Source organism: Primulina eburnea, chromosome 4, assembly GCF_022965805.1.
Source record: "Primulina eburnea isolate SZY01 chromosome 4, ASM2296580v1, whole genome shotgun sequence".
Lineage (NCBI taxonomy): Eukaryota > Viridiplantae > Streptophyta > Magnoliopsida > Lamiales > Gesneriaceae > Primulina > Primulina eburnea.
In genome coordinates this window covers 38,559,780-38,587,454 of record NC_133104.1, presented here as the reverse complement: position 1 = coordinate 38,587,454, position 27,675 = coordinate 38,559,780, and the positions used below count along the sequence as shown (strand labels likewise).

The 27,675-nt window shown below is 34.9% G+C and overlaps 1 protein-coding gene and 1 pseudogene across 1 annotated transcript; one reads left to right on the top strand and one right to left on the bottom strand.

The window, feature by feature from the left end:
• Positions 1–341: 341 nt before the first annotated feature.
• LOC140831171 (long chain acyl-CoA synthetase 4-like) lies at positions 342–10,043 on the top strand. Its single transcript, XM_073194973.1, has 19 exons — positions 342–639; positions 1,803–1,866; positions 2,021–2,110; positions 2,454–2,510; positions 3,387–3,435; positions 3,546–3,622; positions 3,834–3,873; positions 3,967–4,061; positions 5,287–5,454; positions 5,624–5,734; positions 5,810–5,897; positions 6,377–6,443; positions 6,702–6,777; positions 6,875–6,992; positions 7,576–7,821; positions 7,908–8,047; positions 8,354–8,536; positions 8,651–8,770; positions 8,911–10,043. Exons 1-19 carry the CDS (start codon positions 488–490, stop codon positions 8,938–8,940), a joined length of 1,971 nt encoding a protein of 656 aa, XP_073051074.1. The 5' UTR covers positions 342–487; the 3' UTR covers positions 8,941–10,043.
• Positions 10,044–10,088: 45 nt separating this feature from the next.
• LOC140831172 (endoglucanase 6-like) lies at positions 10,089–14,356 on the bottom strand (annotated as a pseudogene).
• Between the last annotated feature and the right edge of the window lie 13,319 nt (positions 14,357–27,675).

Sequence of the window (27,675 nt, the reverse complement as noted above, 5' to 3'; positions counted from 1 at the left end):
TGTGAGATAAATCTCTTATTTGAGTCATTAATGAAAAAATATTATTTTTTATACTAAGGGTGTGTTTGGTTGGGTGAATTAAATAAGTAAAGATTAATAGTCAAATATTTATCGTTAAAATTTTAAGATGTTTTAATAATCATTTTGACCCGTTTTAATATCCAATTTTATTAATCAAATAGTTATCCATAAAATTGGATCTTAAACCGGATCACAATAAATATTAAAACAACTTAAAATTTTAACGATAAATATTTGACTATTAATCTATCTTTATTTAAGCTATTCAATTAAACACATATCAAGAGTATTATTTTATAGTGTGAATAGATTTACCGCTGGTCTCTCTACCAAATGGCCCGAAAATCAGTCATACGTGGTTTCAAACATTTCGTTTTCAGAACTTACGCGTGGATACAACCATAAATCTGTAAAGGTGGACGTACTTGCTTTTTTTTTTACAGAGAGATTTTGAGAAGGTTTGAAGATGGAGAAGGAGAGATTTATAGTTGAAGTGGAGCCTTCAACGCCTGCCAAGGATGGAAACCCGTCGATGGGACCGGTTTATAGGAGTATTTTTGCCAAGGATGGGTTTCCCGAGCCGATTCCGGGACTCGACTGCTGCTGGGATATTTTCCGGTCTATTTTTCTTTTGGGAAATTTTTAATTGGCTTAAAGAATCATCAAGTGCTCCTTTTTCATGGATATGTTGGATTTAATTGATTACTTTGGATTATCATGATGGATAGGGACTTTGTTTGTGTTTAGAATGTGTCTGTTTCTTTGTTGTAATTTTTTACGTATATCTATCCACCCATGTTGAACAATGTGTGATAACGAACGGAATTGAACTTTGCTATTTGCCGACTTGCTTCCTAGTGTTTTTGGCTCGTTACGTATTGGATGATCAGCATAGTTAGTTTTCTCTTAATAAGAGTTGCATAATAACTTCTTTAATTTTATGAAAACTGAATGGATTTTTGACATGTAATTAGAGTTGACCGCCGTGGAAGGATTTAGCCTAAAAGTTGTCATCGTTTTTCTTGGACAGGGTTAGAAGTTATTGTTTGGTCACCAGTGAGGAGATACCATGAATTTTATCAAAATTGATGTGGATAAAAATAAGAAGATATTATGATATATAAAAATGATGGCGACCATGTATTGCATTTTGAATAATCTTGTTTGGTATCAGTTCATATTGTTTATAACTTTCTGATAGATTCTTAGCCATACTAAATCTCAATTTTAATTAATTTTATGCCATTTATACCAACTTCGTGTGGAATTTATGTCTATCCCTGTTAGCCTACATCCTTAAGAATTGGCATTTATCCCTATTGACGTTTTACATCAGAAAAGGGGAAGAAGAAAACCGAGCCGGAGTTCTGAATTTTCATTATTTTTTTATTCCCCCTATTGACTTGCTAGCCTAATAGTACAATAATATTGGATAAAGGAGTATAGATTCTGATATGATGAAAACAGATATGTAGCAGGACACTCCCTTCCTTTACTTTTATACTTGAACAAAAGGCTAAAAAGGTCAAAGGTTTGTTTTGAGTATAAGAACAAAAGGATTTTGTGGAATGAAAGTATATCAACAACTGACTAAATTCGAAATGTACTTGAGAACATATAAGCCGTTATAGAAGCGACTGACAAAGTTGTGCTCTTGAATAGGGTCCGTGCTCCCTATCTTCTTAATGATCTGTATAAAATACTAACTATTCGTCACTGCTTTTATCTTAAATCTTTTTGTGTATGAACGATTGAATCTAACGTTTTTCTTTGTGGCGCAGTTTATCAGTTGAGAAATATCCCAATAACCGAATGCTTGGTCGTCGAGAAATTATTAACGGGCAGGTGTAGTATCTTCATTTGATTGTTTGCTGCTCAAGCATGCTGTTTGAGATATCAATTTTCTTATGTTTTTTTCCGCTTTGCACTTGCATTTCTTCTCCTTCTTTGTGTGGGTGTGAATTGTTGGCTAATAATCATGACGGATCTGCTCTGGCAGCCTGGTAAATACGTGTGGATGACTTACAAAGAAGTATATGACAAAGTGTTGCAAGTTGGGAATTCCTTACGCAATTGTGGCATTGAGGAAGTAAGACACTGTTACATTTTTTGCTGTAATGTTTTTTTTTGTTGTCATGCATCTCTAGTTTCATGCGATATTTATCCATCATATTTTCCGGAGAGTCGGCTTTCCTTATTGGAGACTCAATTCTCACATGCTTCTTAAAATTTCACTCCCTAGTTCATTTAATCTCGACATTACTTCTCTTGATTTTATTCTCTTATGCTAGCATTGGTATACCAGCATAGTGTTGTCTGTTGTTGCTCATAATCATTTGCTTCACTATATATATTATTTGCTTCATCTAACTGTGGTAGTGGTTGCATGTATAATACCAGAATTTCCTTCTTGCGTAACTGAATGATTTCAGGGTGGACGGTGTGGAATTTATGGTGCTAATTGCTCCGAGTGGATCATGAGTATGGAGGTACTTAAATAATTTTATTTCAATCCCCTTCTATGCATGGTATGTGTGTTTCATACTTGGGCGTGGATGGTTGTTACTTTCATGATTTGCAATTTAAAGTAAAACTTGTGTATTATTTAATTTGAATTCCAAGGAAAAACTTCAGATGTTTGTTACTTTCATGATTTGCAATTTAAATGAAGAACTTGTGTATTATTTAATTTGAATTCCCAGGAAAAACTTCAGATGTCCCTAAACTACTTTTGAGTAACCTAGTCTTTTGTATGATATATGCTACCATTTCAAAAGATCATCTTCAATTATGCTGCTCTGAAAACATTGCCTCATTGGTTGGTTCCTGGTGGATAGATTGCTGACCTAAAATAGTTGTAAGTAGACCACTGATGCCTTTTTGCTGGCTTGTCCTTGGTTTTGGTTTAACACCAAGTAAAATATGCGAATCTGATTAAGATACCTCTGTGCTTAATATTTCCCAATATATTGGGTTCTTATTTTGCTCCTTTTGTGTATAACTTCCTGCACCTATCTCCTTTCCTATCATCTCAAAGTCACCCTTGATATATATCTTTTGTTTTTTTTCTTTTCCGATTCTTTCAAAGCTTGGCCATCGTGGATAACTTGTCTACAAAGAAAGGACTTTTATATTGGAAAATGATATTTGCTTGGATTAGGTTTAAGACAAATAAAGGAGTAAAATATCTGTATCAAGGTTTTCCAGTTTATTTTTTTGTATTCACTCAATGTTTTCCAGTCTTTCTTTTATTCTCGTTCTTTATTTATTTTTGGCATATTAAAGGTTTCTCTTGATTGTTGTCTAGAAGCTATCTGAAACAGAATATTGTACATTTATTCTGAAAGTTAAGCATGTTTCTGCAGGCTTGTAATGCTCATGGATTCTATTGTGTCCCTTTATATGACACCTTAGGTATGCTTAATTTTACTTGTCGAATGCATTTGATATGTTCTGGATGCTTTTGCAATTCGCAAAATTTACCAGTAGTATGCAGTAAAATTTTGTTCTTGCCTTTGGTTTAGGTGCTGGAGCTGTTGAATTCATCATATGCCATGCGGAAGTTACATTTGCTTTTGTGGAAGAGAAAAAAATTTCTGAGGTATGGTTATTAATATTAAAAAACGAAATTCCATTTTCTTTTGTGTCTATCAATGGAGTTTTTATCAATGACTTTATCAGTGAGCTTGAATATTAACGAATAAAGTTGGTTTAAAGTTGTATCACCACTGAGACTTGAGCTTTTTCTTTCGGGATATTTAATGATACAATGTCTTTGGGCCTAATGCTAACCTATTCTTTTAAATTTGCAGCTGTTGAAAACTTTTCCGGGTTCAACAAAGTATTTGAGAAGTACGTAGGTTTTTGTGTCAGGTTTTCTGTGGAGTATTGGTTTTGATTTCCGTAAGTATGGTGAATATATATGTTTCCTCCACTCAATTTCAGCAATTGTGAGCTTTGGGAAAGTTACTTCTCAACAGAAGGAAGAAGTTGAAAAGTTTAGTGTGGCTATTTATTCTTGGGATGAATTTTTAACACTGGTAAGCTTGTTTTTCAGACTTTCTAGTTTGCATCCTATGTGACGCTTGTTTTGGTGGGCAACAAAACTTGGCTTGATTCATGTTTTGTTATATCCATTTTGATCTTCTGATTGAATCAGTTATTGGCCAGCTGTTACTTTAATTCAAGCATCTGGGTTAAATATTTGTGGGAAACTGAATTTTTGTCAATGAAGTCATTTACCTTACTCAACGATATGAACTGAGAATTACATTCAAATAAATTGAACAAAGGCTTTTGGATGCATAGTTTAAGTTGGACCAGCATGATATCTAGATCCGGAAAAGTGCCTATGAAACTCTAGGTGAAATTCAACATGAGAGAGAGTGATGTTTTATTATTTTGACTTTTCAGATCGTTATGCCTTTTGGTTACCTATTGAATTTCCTTCAATTTAGTTAAACAGTTCCTATTTTTCTTTTATGTTTCACTGTTATTTTGTCTCTTTATTTATGTTGGTTGACCACAGTTGTGCAGAATGAATTCAGAAGATGCAGACTTCTCACCATTAATCTCTCCCTAGGGTATCTTTACCTCTTAGCATCTCAGAAGATTAAAAGAAAACTAAAGATATAGAATGAAAACTGGAATTCTGTAGACTATGACGTGAAATTTCAAATGTAATGTTTCATTGATGGAGAGATGTATTTTGGAAAGATAAAGCAGATGCTGTTATTTCTGTTAAAACCACCGCCATAGCATGGTGAAGGCTCAGGCAAACATCCATCTATTTATATTTATAAAAATTAAAAATAGCAATACATTAGAGGGGACTAGGTGGTCAAGAGCTCTGGAAGTAGCTATACAGGAGATAGCAATACAAAAGGCTTCTTTAGATAAAGTGCAGCAATGACATCCCATTCGTGATAAATGTGCGAATAACCAGATAATCCAAGATGACAGCAGAAGATCTAACTCAGAATATCACAAATGTCCCAATGCGTCTTTGCTGCTTTAATGACGGTCATGGAGACTAGCAAATTCGTCTCAAATGAGAAGGAAAAAACTGGTTACGGAGAAAAAAGCTTCAAACCTCGTAGGATAGTTAGAAGCTCTGCACTAATATTTGTCCCCACATTGATATAGCCATAAAGAGTTAGGATGACCCAACAGGATGATCTATAACAATAGCCCAATGGGAAATTATTTCATGCAATTGCTTACAAAAATTTCAATTAAAATTCTTTTACTCATGACACTGTGCAGGGGGGTAATAAGCAATTTGATCTTCCAGTAAAAAAGAAAACAGACATTTGTACGATTATGTATACAAGTGGAACAACTGGAGACCCCAAGGGTGTTATGATTTCCAACAACAGCATTGTTACTTTAATAGCTGGAGTGAAGTGTCTGCTGGAGAACGTGAATGAACCGGTGATCACATATCTATTATTTGTCTTGTTTTTGTCAGATATTTTGTGTGAAAGAGAAAAATCTTAAACTTCATGCTGTCACTCTCCAATAAAAATTGCATGCTTTGTCAAAATGTGGCATGCAAGAAACAATCGATTGTATTGAATTGTAATTTCTTTCTTCTCTGTAGTTGACTGTTAATGACGTGTATCTGTCGTATCTTCCTTTGGCACACATCTTTGATCGTGTCATTGAAGAATGCTTCATCAATCATGGGGCGTCAATTGGATTCTGGCGTGGGGTAAGGTCTCATTTTCGTTTTCTATCATTTGAGCTTGTAAAACATGACTAATATACTTTGTTATTTGAAATTCAGGATGTTAAGTTATTGGTTGAAGATATTGGAGTGCTCAAGCCCACTGTCTTTTGTGCAGTACCTCGGGTACTGGATAGAATTTATTCAGGTTAGGATAATCCAATTTGTGTAGCTTGAAGAGTAATAGTCGAATCATTTCACCCTTTGTGATGGGCATGGAGAATGTGGACTAGCATGTTCTATTAATGGATCAATTTTTACTACATTTTGCTTTCCATCTCTTGGTTATATACCTTGTATGCCAACAAATATTTGGACAGGTCAATTTCTTTTAATATATGACTGTATTAACGCCACTTGCCAAATATTTTATGGAAATAATTTATTATTTGAACGTACATATAATCATTTTATATAATCAAAGTACTAATTTCAGGATGATAAAAATAATCGTGGTCATAATTTTATGGAAATAATTTATTATTTGAACTTATATATAATCATTTTATATAATTAAAGTACTAATTTCAGGACGATAAAATAATCGTGGTCATAATGGCTTATGCATTGCTTATTGTTGGCATCAACTTGGGTGAGTTTTTATTGCAACGGATCTTGCTGTTTCAGGTTTGCAACAGAAGATTGCTGCTGGAGGTTTCATTAAGCAAACCCTGTTCAATTTTGCTCACTCTTTGTAAGTTCTTACCCACCGCGGATGTACTTTTGAGAAAATTAAACAGAATTCGTATGCTCACTTGTCTGAACTTAACTTCTATTTTGTTAAAATTTTATATCTCGTTACTCGAATGAAATTTTTCAATGTACCTTGTTGTTTGAAGTAATAGGTATTGACTTAAATCATGATGGTTCTAAACATTATTATCAATTAAAGCTTTCACAGCCTAATCCAAGTGGTTAATTGGGCTGCTTTCATGCTGTGAAAATCGTGCAGGAAACTACGTAATATGAGGAACGGTTATAAACATTCAGAGGCATCTCCACTATGTGACAAAATTGTTTTCAACAATGTAATCAATGTCATATTTGTGAAGTGTTTCTGCTCTATTCATAGTCGATGAATTGTGACAGAATAGTTACTGGCACTATCCTTGCGTACTCTTTTAGGTAAAAGAAGGTTTGGGGGGCAATGTAAGACTTATTTTATCTGGAGCAGCACCTCTTGCGGCTCATGTAGAAGAATTTCTCCGAGTAGTATCATGTTCTTATGTTCTTCAAGGATATGGTATTGTTTTTGTGCTATAATAGCCCACTGTTTTTTTTTCAATTTGTTTTCGATCATTGGCTTTTGAAAGAACTGCTTCTTCGTGCATATGAGGCATTTCATTCATTTCTTCATGGCTTTGCTGCATTTTAACACTTGATATGTTGTTTTTGGTGAAGACGTCATATGGACTTTTCGTTACATCTTTTTCATTAAACGACGAAATGTTTTATTTCTTATTATTTTCAGAGAGGAATAATATTTAAATTTCTAATTCCTTTTTCTTTGAAGTTTTACTTGAAAATTTGCATGTTTCAGTCCAATCCATCATAACTTCTGAGGCTGCATTTATTCTGTTGGATAATTTGGAAGCCATCCTTTTCAACTGTTCCATGTGAAAAAACGCTTTGTTTTGAAAGGTTAAGCTCATGTTCCACTGGCCATTACTTGTTCTATCAGAGAACTTTGGGCTTTTATATAAAGGAGCAAATGTTGGCCGTATGCTGGTTTAGAGTGCTCTGAACCTCGATTTACTTGTGGTCATGGTTATGTATATCCCGCTTTCTGACTTCTTATCGCTTTTTATTATATCTTGGTGACATAGGTTTGACTGAGACTTGTGCTGGTACATTCGTTTCAATACCGGATGAACTCGACATGCTGGGTACTGTAGGTCCCCCAGTGCCCAATGTGGATGTTTGTCTGGAATCTGTTCCCGAACTCGGGTATGATGCCCTTTCAAGTACTCCACGTGGAGAAGTATGTGTACGTGGAGATACTTTATTTTCAGGATATTTCAAACGCGACGATTTAACCAAAGAAGTCTTAATTGATGGCTGGTTTCACACAGGTTGCTTTTCCATTATTTTGGAATCGATATTTAGCCCAGCCCCTTATGTTTTACATCCTGATTTTGATGAAACTCCATTTTACCAGGGGATATTGGTGAATGGCAACCAAATGGGAGCTTGAAAATAATTGACCGCAAGAAGAACATCTTTAAACTCTCACAAGGAGAATATGTTGCAGTGGAGAACTTAGAAAATATTTATGGTCTTGTTCCAGATATTGACTCGGTATGTACGTATTGGTTTGTTCTGGTTAGATTATTGTATCCTTAGTTCATGTCTTATCTCTTAAAATTAGCTTAACATCATACAGATACGTAGGGTGTCATTGTTCTATTCACAGCCTTTAGAGTAAATTCCTGCGACATGGTTTTTAATCAATTTTTAGCAATGGCCGTGAAATACCAATATTGTATGATTCCTTCTCTGGTATCTTTGACAAACTAATTAACTTGGAAAATCTGGTGTTTCTAATAAGAAATACACCATGGTGCTGTTATATGATATTTGAATTGCATAAATTTTGGAGTGCAGATATGGGTTTATGGTAACAGCTTTGAATCATTTCTCATTGCGATTATTAACCCTAAAAAGCAAGCCGTGGAACAATGGGCTGAACAGACTGGTATATCTGGTGACTTTAATGCCCTCTGTGAACATGTCAAAGTGAAAGAATACTTCATTGAAGAACTCACGCGAATAGCAAAAGAGAAGAAGGTTTTTCCTTTTAGTTTACATGATCTGTTCCACTCGTATTCTATCTCGACCTGCTTTCTTTGAATGAGTTTCACTCTTTTATCTTACTCTTTCGATTTTATTTGAGTTTTGCAGTTGAAGGGTTTTGAATTCATTAAGGCTGTGCACCTCGATCCCGTTCCATTTGATATGGAACGAGACCTCATCACACCAACATTTAAGAAGAAAAGGCCTCAGTTGCTTAAATATTACAAGGTCAGTTTATGTTTAGATTGTCGATTGTGTGTGCCTATGTGTGTAAGGGCTGATCTAGGATTTTGAGTTTACTCAGAGCCATTTGATAGTTTTTGTTTTATATATGTTGAAAATACAATGACATGTTCTTTCCCTCGCAGAACGAGATTGACAAATTGTACAAGAAATAACAGACTCTTCTAAGGTGATATTTGGTATTTGCTTACAGAGTTACATTTGGTTGATTAGTACACCTCGTGTCTTCAGTAACTATTGCAATGTTCAAAGATATATACTCTTTATGTCGAAGGCTGTTATGTTGAATGTTTTGACGTTTTGGTATTAAAGATTCCCAATTCTACTCGATGGAATTGTGGATAGAAATCTGGATTGAACATATTTTCTTGCACGCATATATCTGGAATGCAGCTTCGTCGTATGGCTAATTGTTTCCTTTGTTTGTGTCTCGACTCTCATGTCATATCCGTAAATAATTAGTCATTCATCGATGATATCACAAATCTGATATTTGAATTCTTATCAAGTAATTTTAAATATTAAATATTGATGTGAAGGTATCATAGATTTCATATTAATAAGTTTTTGGACTCCAAATATATATTACTTGGTTCCAATTAAGAATCATGTGAGAACCAAAAATGTTGCCGAATGGATTCTTTTCGATGTCTCATGTCTGGACCCCTAATGATTGAAATGTGAGTCCTTTATTTGTCTTAATCGCATGTAATTGCCCAAATTTAGCTCTCATAACACACGACTTTCTTCTATTGCAACATTAGGCTCTCTTCCAAATGTTACATTCAAAGTCGCATGTCAATTATTGCGTTTTCCATGAAACATAGAAAAAAGATATTTTTAAAAAAAAAAATCAAGAAACACCAAGGGATTTGCTCAAACTACAACGTCAAATGGCAAAATATAAGCTGCCATAAAGTTTACAACATAATACCACAGAATACTATTGAAGAACAAATAAAAAAGACAGATACTATTGAGAAGTAAATTGTCAATAGTATCTGCCATAAAGGCTACACAACAAATCCAACATTTTTTCTGAAGAACAGATAAAAAAAAAGACAGATAATATCGAGAAGTAAATTGTCTTGTGATTCTCACTCTTGTACTGTCTATATCTAAATCTCTGGATATATGTATCCTATGGCTGGTGAAGTGGAGAAGAAAGAGGATGAGCACCTGTTTTCAACGTCTCGTCGCTCCTTTCTCTCCCCGATTATCAACCTTATGCACCAAGACTTCATCTAAAAGCAAGCCCTACTCAGATCACAAATCAACAGGTAATTGAACTAACAGTCGCTGAAAAAAAAGGGATGGAAATATAGATTTTCTTGTCATGGAGCTGCAGAATTCTTGATCACCATCTAGCTAAAACAGATGTGATGAACAGCTTAAACAAGAGTATAACTTGATACTGAGACCTCTGCTGGTGAAGCTGAGTGGATATAAACAAACTCCATGCTTCTTCCAGCAGCTAAATTGTTGATCCACGATGGGAACAAATAAGAGTCACCAGCCTTTGTGAGACCCCATACAGGACCATATAGTTTGGAAATGCTGAGCTTCAAGTTCTCCACACTCTTCGAAGATTTATTGGTGATTGTTGTTGAGTATCGGCGATAAGTTACCCCATTTTGAACCCATGAAGCTGTTAGCTTTTGAGCAATAGAAATTGGGTTCGTCGTCCCTGCAAAACAGAAGTTTGCTGTTAAATATGCAATCCAAGAATCAATATTTCTTTCATCTAAGAAGTTTCTCACAAGTAAACAGACACCTTGAACAAGAAACAAGAGATGATAAATGGTACCTGAAGATGGATTTACAGCTTCCTTTGGAGTCATATTAATCGGTTTAAGCGCAGGTAGCTCCACTGAGGTCACAAATGGAAAAAAAGGCGTTAATTCTTGAAGGCAACGCCGCATGAAAACTTGCAGAAGATGCGTATTTGAATATATTTAACTAACCTGGATGGAGCTGATTATAGCCGCTGTGACCACCATGTAGCCTTGCCAATAAGCCCATGAGTGGAGCGTTGTTGTAAGTAGCTGGCTCGGTTTGCTCATAATTGTCTCGTTCATCAGCAAAATTGTCGTAAGCATCAGGTCCACCCACAAGAGCTCCAGTAAGAGGATTTGGGTCGCTTCCCTTTCGGCTATACCAAGTGGCATATCCGCCCCTGCAGCTGACAAATGAAGGGTTCACCTTAAAAGACACAATAGAGGAACCCCTGTGGTGCACTTGTCTTGGATAATTGTTTCCATATCCAACCATGTAACTCGTGGCTCGCGGGTTGTCTCCAAGAATGTAGTCCACCTAAGGATCATAAAAAAATCGTTTCAGTTTCATTTAACCATGAATGCTTTTGCATCATATATTGCATCATATATAGAATAGTTGTTGTCGGTAAAAACACCTGAGATTTAGCAAATGAAAGAAGCTCAGTGGGTGAGACATTGCCGGATGCACACTTAAGGGACTGGCCAGCAGAAGAAAGATAGTCAGAGTAGACTGTCATGAGGAATGAAGCACTGGTGACAAACTGCATGTTGTTCCATCTCTGCCGGAAAAGGAGGCCACCAGGAGTTCTTTGAACATTCCGCGTCCCTTTTCCAAGACAAGAACACATGAAGAACTCAGCCTTTTCTTTATACTCCTCAAAGACTGATGTGTATCGACCACCTTTCCCTGCCATCAAGAACTGCAAGAAGATAAAAAGGCCAATCATCAGTAAATATTAACTGAAATTCCTTGGTTGTCTCAAACTGAAAGCTCCTAATACTTTTTGCAGGACGTCTCAAACCAAACTTGATATAATTTTTCAGAAAATTTACAAATCTATTATCCACATAAAATATCTAGGAGTTAAAACAGTTACAAATAAATCATATGGCTACGTCTTCTTAAATTCTTTTTTCTCAATCACATTCCATTTGCCAATAATATACCTTAGCCACAAGGGTCTGAACACCAGCATACTTAACGTCCCAACCAAATTCAGTCATAGCCCAACCGGTTCCTCCAAGAGAATCACCATTGTTCCCCAAGTAGTTCAAGTAGTACTGATTATTCGTAGCCTTGTACATCCATGCAGCTGCCCACAACAATTCATCCTGCCCAAAAACACAAATTCAATTTTTAAATAATCAAAGAACATGGAAAAGGGATTAAGTTTTGTATATATATTAATCCAAGAAATTAATGGTGGGATCACGTACAGCATATCCGCTGACTGATCGGTAGTACTTCTGTGCTACGGTGATGCTATTGTCGTATTTGCCCCTGTATTTGTCCGCAAAACCAAACAGCTGAAACAAAGAAAAAAGAGTCGGTTGTTAGACTTAGATGGAACAAGTAAGGGCAAAATGGGCATTCCAACAGTGGTTCCCTTGCACCGACAACCGTGTCCGGATGCAATGAAATTTTTATTGAACGGTTGGGATTGAAAGATCACCCTACACGTACGGTCCTAGACAATGCCCGTGATATACGGCCAGATTTGCACATGACCCGTTTTATGCGCCGAAAGATTTTGTATCACTTTAATTTATTGTAAATATAAATTTTATTTTATGCATTAAAAATTAATCAGGCAGCGACAAATTACGTTATATGCTTTATGATAATAAATTTAGGTCAAGGATTTGATTTTAAAAAATTTAAGTATATTTCAAATAAATCACAATTATTTATAATATATAAATTATTAATTAAATTTCAAATGTATCTATCTAAGCACATTATTAATAATTATCTAACGTTTGCATGAGTTAAATTAAATTCAATTAAAAAGATGAAATTATGATGAACAAGTTTCTTGTAAAACGATATCATATATTTTTATATATAAGTTAATTAATCTATATTTAAAATGAAAAATAATAAACGTAAAATCTTTAATTATTTTGTGATGGTTAAGTCGATGCTATCTAAGAGGGTACTGCCTCCACATGATTTGGATGGACAAATTCACACACATGTGATTTTAAAAAAAAATTAGTGGACCCCGTGTATGTGTGGTTAAATTTAAGCTCTTGATTCTATCATGTGAGTAGTGCCCTATATGTAGGATGAAATCAACCCAAAATAAACCATTGCATTAATTTCAGTTATAATAGTAAATGATTCATAGCTAATACGATATGGATTAAATGTCTTGTTATAAGTATGGTGCTAAAATGCGCCAAGAAGCAGATCGCTTCGCATGCACATATCACTATCACCGTAGATTTAGTGATAAATGTGGTGCCCACTTCTATAATGCACCGAAAACAACCTCACTCACTAAAAGCTGAGCCCCCATAACTAACTAATTACTGCGACCGTTTCACACCCAACCGCTTGCTATAATACGCCCACGCCACACTCAAAAGCTGAAGCTGAAGAAGAATCGATTAGTTATTAGCTTACCTGGGACGCGTGTTTAAGGAGCAGCGCCGAGTAGGAAGGATTGTAGCGGCGGAAGACGATGGAGGCAGCAGCCATGGCGGCGGCGGTCTCGCCGGCCAGGTCGGATCCCGGACGGCTGGGGTCGATCCTGTAAGCCGCCCTTGAGGTGGTCATGTCCTCTGGCCTCTGCCAGCAGTAGTGGTCTGTGTTTCCATCTCCAACCTGCATCAACAGTGACAAATCACATCAAGTCGTTGGTAGAACATAATCAGTAATAATAAATTAATCCCGATTTTAAAGATCTGAACTTAACAAATACTAGATTTGTATAATATTTAAGTTCTAATTTCCAGGGAAAACGACAACCTAAAAATCTAATCATTTCTTCCACAGTCGAATGCACAAAACTGAACAGGAGTTTACTTACCTCTCCATAGAGAACGTAAGGTTGGGGATGAGCTTTGATGAGATAATCAGTGCCCCACTTGATAGCATCAATGGCGTGGCCAAGTTCACCACTGCCACCCATTTGCCCACCGTATTCTATCACGCTCCACGACATCATGGTAATGGTGAACGCCATGGGCAAACCGAACTTGACATTGTCCCCTGCATCGTAGTATCCTCCCACCAGATCCACCTGCCAGATTTCAAGAATTAGTCGAGCTAAACGCAGAAACAGGACAGAAAATTGTAGGGAGTAAAAAGCGGAGCTACAACACACCCCATTAAGTTTTCCGTCATTAAGGCCAGAATTACCCCTCCATTGCACTCTCTGGGAGTTGGGTAAGTAACCAGATCTTTGAGCTTCAAAGAAAAGAATGCTCTTAGTCAGAGCTTGGCCATAGTCATGGGCAGCCATTGTCCCGAGGAAGCAGAACCCCAAGTATCAGAAACAGGGTAGCCATTGAAAAACAAAGTCCCGCGGATTTCTCCATTAATATATCGTACTGTAAACTCAGAAAAAACTTATATTGTTTAGTATACAGATCTGTTTTGCTATATATAAATATATAATGTAAGAGAGGTATTCCCTCTTCGCGTACGCAATGTAGTATCTGATTTATGAGCTTAAACTAATGAAAGAACTCATACAGAGGGAAAGGGAAAGGGAAGGGGGGAGAGAGGGAAATGGGTTTGTGAGAAAAGAAAGAGCTAAAAGGGCAGTATATATGGAGAGAGGAGCGCCATTGGTAAAGAAAAATGGGCCGAGATAGATAAATAAATGGGTTTGTATTTACTTTAAAAAGATTGAAACTACTGCAATTAATGCATTCTTGATGATGGGGAAGATGCATGTGCTCTTGTTTGGCGCTTTCCGGAGGAAGAAGGGGGCCGCCTTCGAAGTACGTTTTTTGTTCGGTGCTAAACTAAGATTAATTGATTCTGGGAATGGCATCAGCATATTTGATTTTCTATTTTTTTTCTAAACATATAAAGATTCAAACATGTGCTCTGAGACTCTGAATTAATTTACTTTTACTTCGGTATTGATATTATAACTGATTTGAAGCTCGATAGGCACCAAATTCTTGAAATGTCGGCAAGAACCACCGTGCCTTGTGGTGGATCAGAATTGGTTTAGTTTGTGCATGAACTAATCGTTGGCCTATCATGTGGTCAAAGTCCATGTTTCGAATGTGGGGAAACCTCGATTGGAATTACGTATTTTGTTCATTTAAAAGTTGAAAAGGGCTGTGTGGTAATACCAAATGGGGGGCAGGAATGAGGATATTGTTCCCACTGCGCATAAAATGAAGCGTTTGCTTTATTCAAAGGTAGAAAAGCAAGAAAGAAAGAAAGAAAGTTAACTCTGGTGTGAATATGGAAACGATAAGATAAACAAAAAAAAGGCAAAAGAAGAAGAAAAAGCACCAATTAGTTACGCTTTATTCCCAACCGCAATCAACGCCCAAAAAAAATACACACACATACACCTACACCTACACTTTTTTTTTTCAAAAATATGGACACACACAAAGAACAAAAGTAGGTCTACGGTTTTAAATTTTTTAGGTTACCCCAAATCTGAACACGTCGCGTATAAGTCAACCGGTTGTGGGTCTCCGTGAATTCCGGTTTGTTTCCGGGCACAAATACATACAATCACCTGCTCTCCATCTTGTGTAAATTAGTACATGCTTCATTCTTGAAAGCTGTTATTTAATATATACCAAGAAAAATATATAATATTGACTCGTAGCGTTTTAGTCTTATTAATTAATAATTATATATCACACACTGAGATGGATTTTAGTGAAAAATATTATATTTTATGCTAAAAGTTTTACTTTAATTTTTAAATATAAATTGAGTTGACATGTCTTACGAAAATAGATTCATGAAACTGTGTCACAAAAGAACTAATCATGTATCTAGATATGAAAATTTGTAGATGATGGAGAGTTATAGAAGACCAAACCACGTTGTCTCCAAAAGCTATGCAGTCTCCACCACTTTTGACTTATATTTGATGAGTTTAAGTTTGGCCTTTAGAAATTCGGCACTCACACCTTACCTTAACCATATTATAAGTGAAATCTGGAAAATTAGGTTAAAAAAAAAATTTATCATGGACACAGCCAAATATTAGTTTACTCATATTTGTTAGAGTTCGAACACACAGTATACACACACATGATATTTAATCTTTTTTTATATGATTAATAATACTTGGTCACCACTTGTTTGGTTTGAAGCAACACTATTTATCCACTTTCTTGATATTCAATCACACAAATTATTCCGATTGAAACCACTTGTATCAAACATTGTATTAACAATCAATCACTATTTTCAATAGATCAGGTCACTTTCAACAATTATATTATAATACATTATTCCATATTTCCACCTCTCCAATCAAACATAACTTAGCATCGTTTCTTCACTTACTTATACATTGATTAACTATTTGGGACATAAAATTGGACGTGGATCTTCATATTTGTTACATGTTATCTAAAATGAGTCTTGGGATGTACGTTTTTTTAATTATTATTACAATAAGGGTACGTACATAGTGTTTTCGCTGTCAACATGGTTCAAAACCTAAGGAGTAAGTTTCTTAAGACACGATATCATGGATTTATATTAAAAAGTTTTCTAGGGTGCGTGTGAGTGAAAACATAAGTACGTTAGAAATACTCGTCTTGATATAGTGAAGACAGTCGTCGAATCTGGAACGTTACACTAAATTTATATAGTTTCATCCACGAGGATTGGTGGCGAGATGGTCTTTTCATTATAAGATATTTCAACACTAAATCACATGGATGACAATGTCGTGCACACCAAATGTTGGTGCCAACTGCTAAAATATGCAAAAAAGAGCACACACCATAAGTTAGCTAGCTAGCTAGGCATAGAAAGATATGTAATAAAGCCTCCACATGTGATGAATATTAATTACGAAGAGGCGTAGGATGTGCCTAATGCCGCCTATGAGATATTGGGGACGTTTGTTGCATCGCCAGTTTCGGTAAAACGATTGATTTCAAGAATTTTCACGGGACCCTGTATCCTTTCTGAGGTAAATTTCCATTAAACTCACACATCTACACAATAAATAGTAGTCTCCACCACCCATTTGGTTTAGTAGCATGTCAGGTTCCGAGACTTTCCCTCCCCCAATACTACTTCAAAAAGAGTAAATAGTAGTGAAAGAATTAAAATAACTGATGATTACATTAGTTGTCTTTATAATATTATAGGAGAATTATCATTTTCAAGGTGTTCTTGCTGGATATATTAAAATGAACACTGCTAAATTACTAGAATCTAACCAACTAGTTAAATTTTCAAGGTAAATATAAAGGGTGTCTAGATAATATATATTATTTTATGTGACAATTTTATCATTTTCAACCTATTATCATATTTAAATTTCGACTTCGATATCTCATCACATTAATGATTTAATTGCATTTTCTGAGAGATATATAGTTGTAGCAGGCATGTGTTGATGACTAGCCTCTTCAAAGATTCTTAAGTATTGATTACACTCTTATGATATGAAGAGGGAGTGGGTCTTATGTGAGACCGTCTCACGGATCTTAATCCGTGAGACTGGTCAAACTTACCTATATTCACAATAAAAAGTAATACTCTTAGTATAAAAAGTAATAATTTTTCATGGATGACCCAAATAAGAGATCCGTCTCACATATACGACCCGTGAGACTTCTCATACAAGTTTTTGTAATGAAAAGGACGTGTTTTTCTTAACTTTAGTAAGTCTATACATAAAAAGAAGATTCATCCATCCAACATTTTTCTACTGATTCGAGTTTATAGATATAAAAAATAAGAGCAAGAATAAATTCTATGTTGTTTTCAGAGGAATACGCATTAAAACATATTCATGAAGTTGTCTTTCAAAACGGATGACAAAGCAATTGGAGCATATAATGCTTATTTTTGAAGAGAAGCTGAACGGAGAAGAAGAATATCACTCAAGTGGGATTGAAGATGATTCTTATGTGGTCTCAAGTGAGATGAAATATGGATTTGATTCCTTCCCAAATGCTGACAATGAGAAGAGTTATAACTCCATTTTTATCAGTAGGTTGTATCACCGGAATTTGTTTTCTTGGTTGTTTCTGCATGTATTTATATAAATTTCAAAGAATATTGCAATTGCTATGTAGTTCAGTTGGTGCTGCGTTCTATATTAATTTATAATCAACAATTCTTGTTTTATATTTTTTTGGCATATATATTCATTAATCACAAAAGTACTGTCGTTGCATGCATTTTTTTCAGTAGCCTGATGATTTGAAAATAAAAAAATGAAAGAACTAAGGTATTTCTGAAACACGACCACGTGTATTTGTTTTCGAGCAGCAGCTTCTTCTTTCATGCATTACAGAAACAAGAAAAGGAAATTCCTCCAACAGAGCGCATGTCCCTCACGAGTAGCGTCTTCGATATTCCTTCTCAGAAAGTCCATCATCTCGACCATGAGCTCTTTGATCTCTTCATTGAGCTGCTTTTGTTCCTCCGTCGTATTCTGATACAAAGCCTCGAGGCTCTGGCGGAATACTCCCGTTTTCTCGTTGTCCCCTTAAACGAATTCTTGACGCCAATTCCTTCCGCATAATATTGGCCTAGGTCTTGAGCTATTCAAGATTCGTTCTCCGTTGTTTTGTAAGGGAGAGGAAGAACATAATCGGTGCATGCATGTTGTGAGATTTAACTTTGTGATAAGTTTTATTTGCGAAATAGTGTGGTGATAATTATAGCCACCATTGAAATCTATGGGGTTTAGAGTTTCTCGAGAAAATAAGTGGGAATCATCATTAATCTAATTATTTTTGGATAAATATCGTTAATTAACTTCAGCTCATTATCTAGCCAGATTAAAAGAAAATTTTAATTATTTTTTAGGATATATTAAAAATATTTATATTAAAGTTTTAATTAAGATAAATAAATAATAGCAATTTATAGACATTAAATATACCAAAACTCACGATGACATTCTTTAAAAAAGCTACAAAACGTAATATTATATTTTACTTAATATGATAAAAGAGTGGTGAAATTAAATATATAAAATTAAAACAAAATTCAAAATCATAACCAAAATTAAATAAAATTATATAAGTAATGTAGATACTTAAATATGGTTTATATTTTCAAGAGGTATAAAATTCAAATATAAATTTAAATAAAAATTGAAAAAACTTCACAATTTGTTACATATTTATTTTCGATTTGTTTTCATACATTTAATGTGATAGGCAATGCACTAATATCGATAAATATATATTTTTTTCATATATATATATATATATATATATATATATATATATATATTCTCTTCGAAAAATTGTTGCGATTAAATTGCTCTCAATAAAAATTAAAATTGTGCTCCTTATTAAATAACTCTTTTAAGTAAAGTATTTCCTTATTATATTTATCCTATCGAAATAAAAAATATAAAAAGTCATTTTAAGTAGGTTCTACTATTAAATTGAATTTATAATAATATATTAAATCATTTTCTAAACAATAGTATTTATCTTGCATATTCAACTGATTGACAAAAAAAACTATTATTGTAATAGAAATGAATTTATTATATGTGTCTGATTTGTGCATTGGTTGTCATTAAATATAAAATATGTAACGATATAATAATTATTTGGTTGGAGGATGCGTTGCCCTACATAGACTCGGCGCAAATCAAGGGCGACAAAGGAGTTCATTTTTGGCCCACCGCCACTACCCTAATCACGGCGGCGTGTGGTGCCGCCGGCCGCCTACCCTTTTTGTTTTTCTTTCACTTGATTATCAGGCCATCCACAATAATAAGAATATTTCCTACAAATATTTGTGGACCCCTAATCCACATTATCAATCAAATATTTCTCTACTCAAATATCTCACACCAACCAAATATTTATGGGTTCCACTGTCACTTTAATTAATATTTTATTTTCATTTAAATAAAATCATTTGATCACTTTAATTATTTTTATATATTATTTGGTATTATATTTTTTATTGAAATATAAAATTAGAAAATTTAATAATTATATATAATTAAATAAATATTAAATAAAAGTGAAAACAAAAATAAAAAAAGCTACCCTACTCGACCCAAGGTCTTCACAGTGAAGAGCTTGGGTCGAGCAAACTCTTCACTAAAATAGTGAAGACTTTGGTCTCGCCCTTCTGCTTGGGTCGTGCTCGGGTCGTGCTCGACCAAAAAAAAAACACGCCCCAAAAAAGACTCGACCCACCTCGACCCAAAAAATAAAATTTAAAAAAAAAAAAGCAATACTCGGTTACAAATTTGTAACCGGATATTGTCGTGACACACAAATCAATGATGTGCAGTGGTGAATATTTAGATGGAGAGGATATTTAGATGACGTGGATTGAATTATATCACCACTGTGGATGCCCTCATGTCATTCCGGCTAATTGCTTCAACACTTATATGAAAAATAAAAAAATATAAAACATCTTATATAAAATCTACATCATTTTAAATCTCATGTTTTTTAAAAATAAGGCGTAAAACCCCATATCAGAAAGGATAAATGTGCTTGAGTTTTTGGCAAAAACTTGTGTGAGTCGATCTCACGGGTCGTATTTGTGAGACAGATATATTATTTGGATCATTTTAATTTTTTTTATCTATAAAAATTAATTAAATCTAACAAATACGAATATGAAAATTCGTTTTATAATATAATTTTAATATTGATGGAGGTGTTTCGTTGTGCAGATGATTCTTGAGAATCACATTGAAGTAGAGACTTTGACCACTTTACCACTGCAACAAGAAACAAGCGTGTTTCATTAAAGCTGATTTGTGCTTTCGAATTCTACAACGTTAATATTACAATATAATTATATATTCTTCCTTTTTAATTATATAATTTCCTTTCGTCTTTTATGATCTCAAATATATAATTTATTTTTTAATTTCTACACTTAAATTTAAATTTTAAATTTATATATATATATAATAATGACATGATGTATGACAGATTTGCTCCCAAAAAATACAAATAACGTGATCGGTCCTCATCAAGTCGTTATTTATATTTATAACAATTCATAAATATGATGGTTGAGTCAGAAGTCATATAAAATTCTTAAATAACAATTTATAATGGAAAAAAAAATAAAAAATAATATACTAAACTTTGTACATATTTTAAAAGATATTTTTATAATGAAAAACACGTATTAGATTTTTAAAGCATGACAACTTCCGTAATACTTATTAATAAATTGATCACAAAAAACTTTTCTGAGACTGTTTCACTAGTCAACTTTGTGTGACAGATCTCTTACTCAATCCGATGAGGTGACATATGAAATATATTAACTTTTAACTTTAAGTTACAATATTTGACTGCAAAAGTATCATTTCTATGCTAATTATATTATAAAAAAACATACGATGATTTCAGTGAAACATGTAACTTTTTTGTAAAAAAATATATTATGTAATATGATGTTAATTTGATTAAAAATTATTATTATTTATCTCTAAAGTATTATTTTTCATTGAACATAAGTGTCACAGATATAGATATACGATATCATTGCACAAAAAACCTACTCAAAACCAATTAATAAAATTATTCGAATATTCCACGCCATATAATAATTAATGGTAGAATGATTATTGTAGTTAATTATAACTTTTGGGGAAACGGAAGAACTAGACAAGAATAATGGTCCCGCGACATTTCTTAATCAAACAATAAATATGCAATATATTTTCTACCATTTTACACTTGGTGTTTTTCGTTATCAATGGCTACAAAAAATATTTGGATACATTAAAATCCGACTATTTGCAACTAGCTAGCTAGGTCAATTATATCAAATAATAGTTGCTCAATATTTCAAGAATTTAATGAGAGACCCAAGCCTAAATTCAACACTGCTTCAAAATGTAATAATATTTAAGGCAATTTGTGGGATAAAGCGTAAAAAGTGATTTTTAAAATATAAACGACACATCTATGTTTAATAAAAATTATTATAAGAAATTATTTTAGTAAAATAAATTTTTTAATAATAACCAAAAGCTTAAAGATTTAAAAATAATTAATTAGGTAAAAAATTGGAAATGGGATAATTAAAAAAAGGAAACAGGAAAAGCCGACACCCGAATCTTAGGATAACAAGATGCCCTATTAACCGTAACCGATTTCTGGTCCCATTTTCGTGTAATTTACTTGCAAATATGGGACAACAAAATCATCCAGTATGGTCGTTTTCTGAAAAACTATTAATTAAATAATATAAAATATTATATTTCCCTTTTTTATTTTTGTTTTTTAGCTTAATTCGAGGCTCAGGCTGCGGACATGGACCAGCAAAAATTAAAGTAAAGAACAGTCAATTGTCACGGTCTACTAGAACTTACTATGCCCTTTGTAAAAAAACTATTTAAAAAAATACAAAAAAGAATAAATTTTGTGCGATTTGTCACTAATCGGATCGGATTCATTAAAAATTATTATATTTTATGTTAAATGTATTATTATTCATTTTAAATATGTATCATGTTGAGTCGTCTCACAGAAATAAATCCATGAGACAATTTCGCAAGTTTAGAAATTATTTTACAAGAATTTTTAAAAAGCACTTGAACAATATTTTTCTGGGTGATTTATTTTATATTGGCATTAATCCACGTTTAGTTAATAAGAAAACATTATATTTTGTGTGTGTGCATATTCTTAATCCTTCGTAAGAATGTACGTAATTATAAAATAAAAATTCCAATTTATATAAAAAATTTCCCCGTTTTTACTTGGTTTTATCTCTTTTGTATTTGCTTAAATATAAAATATCATGTTTATTAGATAATTTTAACTAGTGTAGTTATTTTACTACGTGTTAATATAAGTTATATGTATTATAATTTTTTTTTTACTTTCGGAGAGTAAATAAAACGAGTTCTCGAAATGTTCTATTGTTTAATTTTGCGGCAAAAGCGAATGTAATTTTGAATTTTCGATATCAAATTTCTTCGTTTAAGCATATCTATGACTGTTTATCCATAGCTGAGTGTCATTTAGAAATTTAATTTAGTAACATGTTTGCCTAAAATTATATTTTTCCAGATACTGCAGTAAATATTTAGTTTTCTAAATTAGTAAATAAATTTAAAACCGTTAGGGTCGAAAATAACAGTTTAGCAGAGTGTGAATGTACTTTTATACAAACATGACAAATAATGGAAAATTTAAAATGCTTTAAGAGTTGAAATTAATATACTAATCAGACCGAGTAAAGTGACCTACTTTAATGCTAAAAGCGGAAACAACTTAAAATACTAAGTGAATAAAACATACATGAGTTTAACAGTTCAGTTCAAGTAAAAGAACGAACAACACAAGTAATGACGGATAGGACATATAAGATAGACTGAAAATAAAAAGAAGCAAGAATTTGTTTACGGAAGTTCGAAGATTAAATTTTTACGTCCTCATTCTTCTGATTCTAGAAAGATTCTCTTATAAGACTTGATCGGTACAATTTTTTGTACAAGCCCACTTCAGTTTGGTTCACCAATTGAATTTGGTTGAAACTCTTAGTAACTCTTTCTTAACTCAATCTCTTCATAACCAAACTTCTGACAGTCACAAAAATTCTCACGATACAATAAAACTTGTTTATACAAATGATAGTGTTTGGGCTAAAAATAATTATTTAATTCGAAGCCCAATGAATGTAGAAATTAATTAAAAGCCCATCAAACGCATCGGGTTGATTTTTAAAACCGATCACGAAGCACTGAAAAAGGGGGAAGATCGTGGGAGGAGAGGTTGAGATCGTGGCATGAAGAGCGGGGAACATGGCTCATGGGGGAGTGGGAGGAACCGCACAGTTTGCAGAAAGAAAAAGAGGACATCGGCAAACAAAAAAGGACACTCAACAACTCAACTACGCACAAAATTCTGCAAAATACTCTCTGCAAAATTGCAATCTTCAAGCTTTAGTCGTTAATCATTCCAGCATATTTCTAGCAATTTACATCTTCTCGTTTCATGTTTCAGCAATTCTATTTGTTATATTTTTACGTCTTGTAAATTCCTACGGTTTATTGAAAATATAAACAATGTCAGGGATTTATTTTCTTCAAATTCCAATAATTTTCTTAGTTTTGGCGTTGCATTTGTTTTAGGAGATTAGAACCGACGGTCAAATTTAGTATCCATAATCGTCAAGTTTTTAGAAGTTAGATTTTTATCATTTTCACACATATCGGTGCACTTCGCACCTGGCACGCCCGCAAATACCAAATATTGTGCAAACATATTTTTGGCACGCCCGGTGGGACCATCACTATGCCGCCAAGAAGGAAAGAAAACGTCAATCAAAGAGACGAGAAGTTTCTACCAAGCCAGGAAGAGACTCATGCTCCACAGATAGAACAATCGGCTTCTGAAGAGCCGACCAGGGAGTTGGATTTGCATCCAAGTCATGTTCCAGAGGTATATGCTCATATTTCAAATCATTTGGTTGAAACGTTGGCTGCGATAAAATTTGAAGAAATATCAGAAGCACTGTCCAAAGCTGTGTCTGATTGCTTGAAGACAGTATTGGGTAAACCGAACCAATCAACCAACAAAGAGCAAAATACCATTGTTAAAGAGGCTGATCAGGGGAGTAATCAATTCACTGAACTCGACCAGGGAGCAGGACACTCAATGGCTGGCGATCCTCGCCGCCCAGAGTTGGCACTCCCAAACCAACGGGAAGGAAGTTACACACTATCACATAAAAAGGAGAAAACTTTAGGTGGAAGAGTTCGGCCATATCCACGTACAGATGGAGCAGGGAGTTTGAAACAACCTGTCAACCAAGTCCATGCGATTACTAATCCTTTGTATCAACCAGGAATGGATGATGATATACCACACTTGGGTTATCATGGAGTTGATGGAAGTTTCCAAGGATGTAATGTTGGTTACAGTACAGAGGCTCAGACTCGGGGGGCAAACTATTATCACCATCTGCTCCCCAACAAAAACGCAACAATGATCGATCTTGATATGGTGAGAGAAACTGTGCAAGAAATGTATGGGCCGGCTTTGAGACAAATTGGCCGCCTAGAATTTCACAAGCCATACCCCAACCACATAGATATCAACAATCCATTTACCAGATGTTACAAAGTACCAGATTTCAGCTTATTTTCTGGAGAAGATAGTCAATCTAGCCTTGAGCACATTGCTAGGTTCACTATAAGGTGTGGGGAGCTGGCGAACTTAGAAAACTTTATTACTTTGAAGTTGAGATTGTTCCCAAATACCTTTACTGGCACGGCATTTTCGGGGTATGCCGCACTTCCTCGAAACTCAATCTTAAGTTGGAAAGATATGGAGAAGCAATTCCTTACTCAGTTTTACCGAACTGAGCCTGAGGCGTGCATCGCTGATTTGTCAAAGATATCTCAGAAAAAAGGAGAAACAGCTGATATGTTCATTGATAGGTTCAAGAAAGCAAAGAACAAGTGCAAGGTGTTTCTGCCAGAGACTGAGTTTGTCAAAATAGTACAAAAGGGGCTAGACTTTGAGCATAAGAAGAAGTTTCAGGATATGGAATTCAGAGATTTCTTTGAACTTGCAGCAAAGGTTGGGGAGTACGAGGAACTATTGACAGATGAGTCGTCTAACAAGAAAACAACAATGGAATCTTATTACCAGGAGGTGGAAGATGTTTTGGCAGAAATTCGATCAGCTGGTTCATATACGGTTCCCCTGCTAAATATGAAGCTGACAGAACCTGAAAAGAAGAAAAGCTCCCAACCTCCCAAGGACATGCAGTACACATTCAATATTTCCAAAACAGATGACATATTTGATTTTCTGGTTAAAGAAAAGTTCATCGCTTTTTCACCTGATCATCGGATGCCTGCTAAGGATGAGCTGAAAAGTCGAGAATACTGTAAGTATCACAACTCATACAATCATTCCACTAAATTGTGTTGGGCTTTCAAGAATGTTCTGCAGGAAAGAATCAACAAAGGAATATTGAAATTCCCTAACAAGCAAGAGTACATGGCAGTGGACAATGACCCATTTCCTCCTGCGGCATCGGTAAACGTGAACGTCACAAATTTGAGAAATTTGTTGAATGACAAGAGAAGAAGCCGATTCTTTGCAATGAAAGACCGAATAATTAAGAAATGTTGGATTCCGAAAGGTCAACTATTTGAGGCCGCTGTAAGGTATAGTACTAATCAACTAAGAACATTTCAGCAGCGTTTTCCCAGAAGTGTTGGTGAATCTGCGGCCTCTAGGCCGAAGAACCAATATTTATTCAAGAGACCAGTGCTTGAGAATCAATTGTTTAGAGGGGAGTCGTCTCGCAATCAGCACCAGAGATACTCGGACAGGAGGAACGTGAACAGAGTTGAACCACGAAACATAGAAATCAGGAAGAAGTCACTTTATCATGATAAAAGTCAGCGTGTGAATGAAGCTCCGGTGAGAAAGACTGTAGAGGTCAGGGAAGTTCGACCCAGATTTGTACGTCCAGCCAAAAAAGAATTCACCCACGAATGGAGAGTGGCCCAACACAGAAAATTCCCTAGGCCACCAACTCGAACCCAGAAAAGAAGGCTGTTGAGGGAAAAAGCGGCTGCAAAAAAGGAAGAACTTTCTAAGGTAGACAATAAACCCATACATGATATGCCAGTCATCGAATCACAAGCGGGAAGTAGGTCAAACTTTGGTAGGTCCGCCACTGAAGATAAGTGGGTCGACGAAGACGATGATTTACCGAGTGATTATGAGAAGCAAGAAAGGAAAACATTCAGTTTCTGTATAGGGAAGTTCCACATATCAGTGGACTGTGCCACAGGATTGACGATACTACCAGAAAGGTTCAAACTTGTCGAGGAAGAGTGCGGGGAGTCAGTGTCTAAAGTAGCGGTTGAAGAGATGAAGGTTGGCAACAAACTCCCCGAAAGAGGTTCAGGAGTTATTATCAGAGAAGATCACCCTAACAAGCCTAAGCATGTGATTTTGGAAAAGACAACAGCCGATATGACTAATGACATAAGGTCTTTATACATTAAGGCTCATGTGAATGGCAAGCCAGTGTCCAAAGTGTTAATCGACAATGGCTCGGTAGTGAATGTCTTGCCAGTGAGGATGTTTAAAAATTTGGGCAAAAATGAAGAGGACCTAATCTCCACAGAAGTTTCTGTTGCTGCGTTTACGGAAAAAACCACTAAGAACATTGAGTTTTTCCCAGCTGATGTTGTTGTGGGGAGTATGTCGTCTATTTGCGCATTTTTTGTTGTGAACTCATCTGCCAACTTCCAAGCTTTGTTAGGCAGATATTGGATCCATGCAAATCAATGCATCACATCCTCAATGCACCGGTTCTTTTTATTTTGGAAAGGAGATTACGTGGAGATTGTGGAAGCCGATGCACAGCCTTTCCAAGCTCATGCCAACACAGTGGAGGCCAGATACTATAACGGGGATTTCGGGCCCATAAAAGTCTGTGGCAAGGATAGAAAAAGGAGTCTAGTTTACATGCAGTCCCTAACCCCAAGTTCAGTGTTGAACCAGATACTTAAACCTACTGTCTTCGGGCCATATAGGCCGATGATTCAGCCGACGATCGAGGAGATCGATGATTGAATACAACCAAATGGAGAAAGAGGTGGCTGCAGCCTTCGTGTGGAAAGTCTACATGCAGCAGGTTTCGGATAGAGTATGCGATGAGGAACAATGGAATATCCATGGGACGGAAGTGTTTTATGAAGATGAGTTCGAAGAGGAGCATGAAAAAGATGAGATTCAAGTTGACGAGTTATTAATGGCGCCATCTCAACTGGAAGATGGCCAACATGAGGTACAAGATCCGTTAGAAGATATCAACTTAGGAGAACTTGATGATATGTGAGCACATTGCTGGAAGAAAGAATTAAGCAAGATTTGATCAGCTTGTTGAGAGAGTGAGTAAAGAGAGAGATGAACTTTTATTCAGCAGGGAGTTGG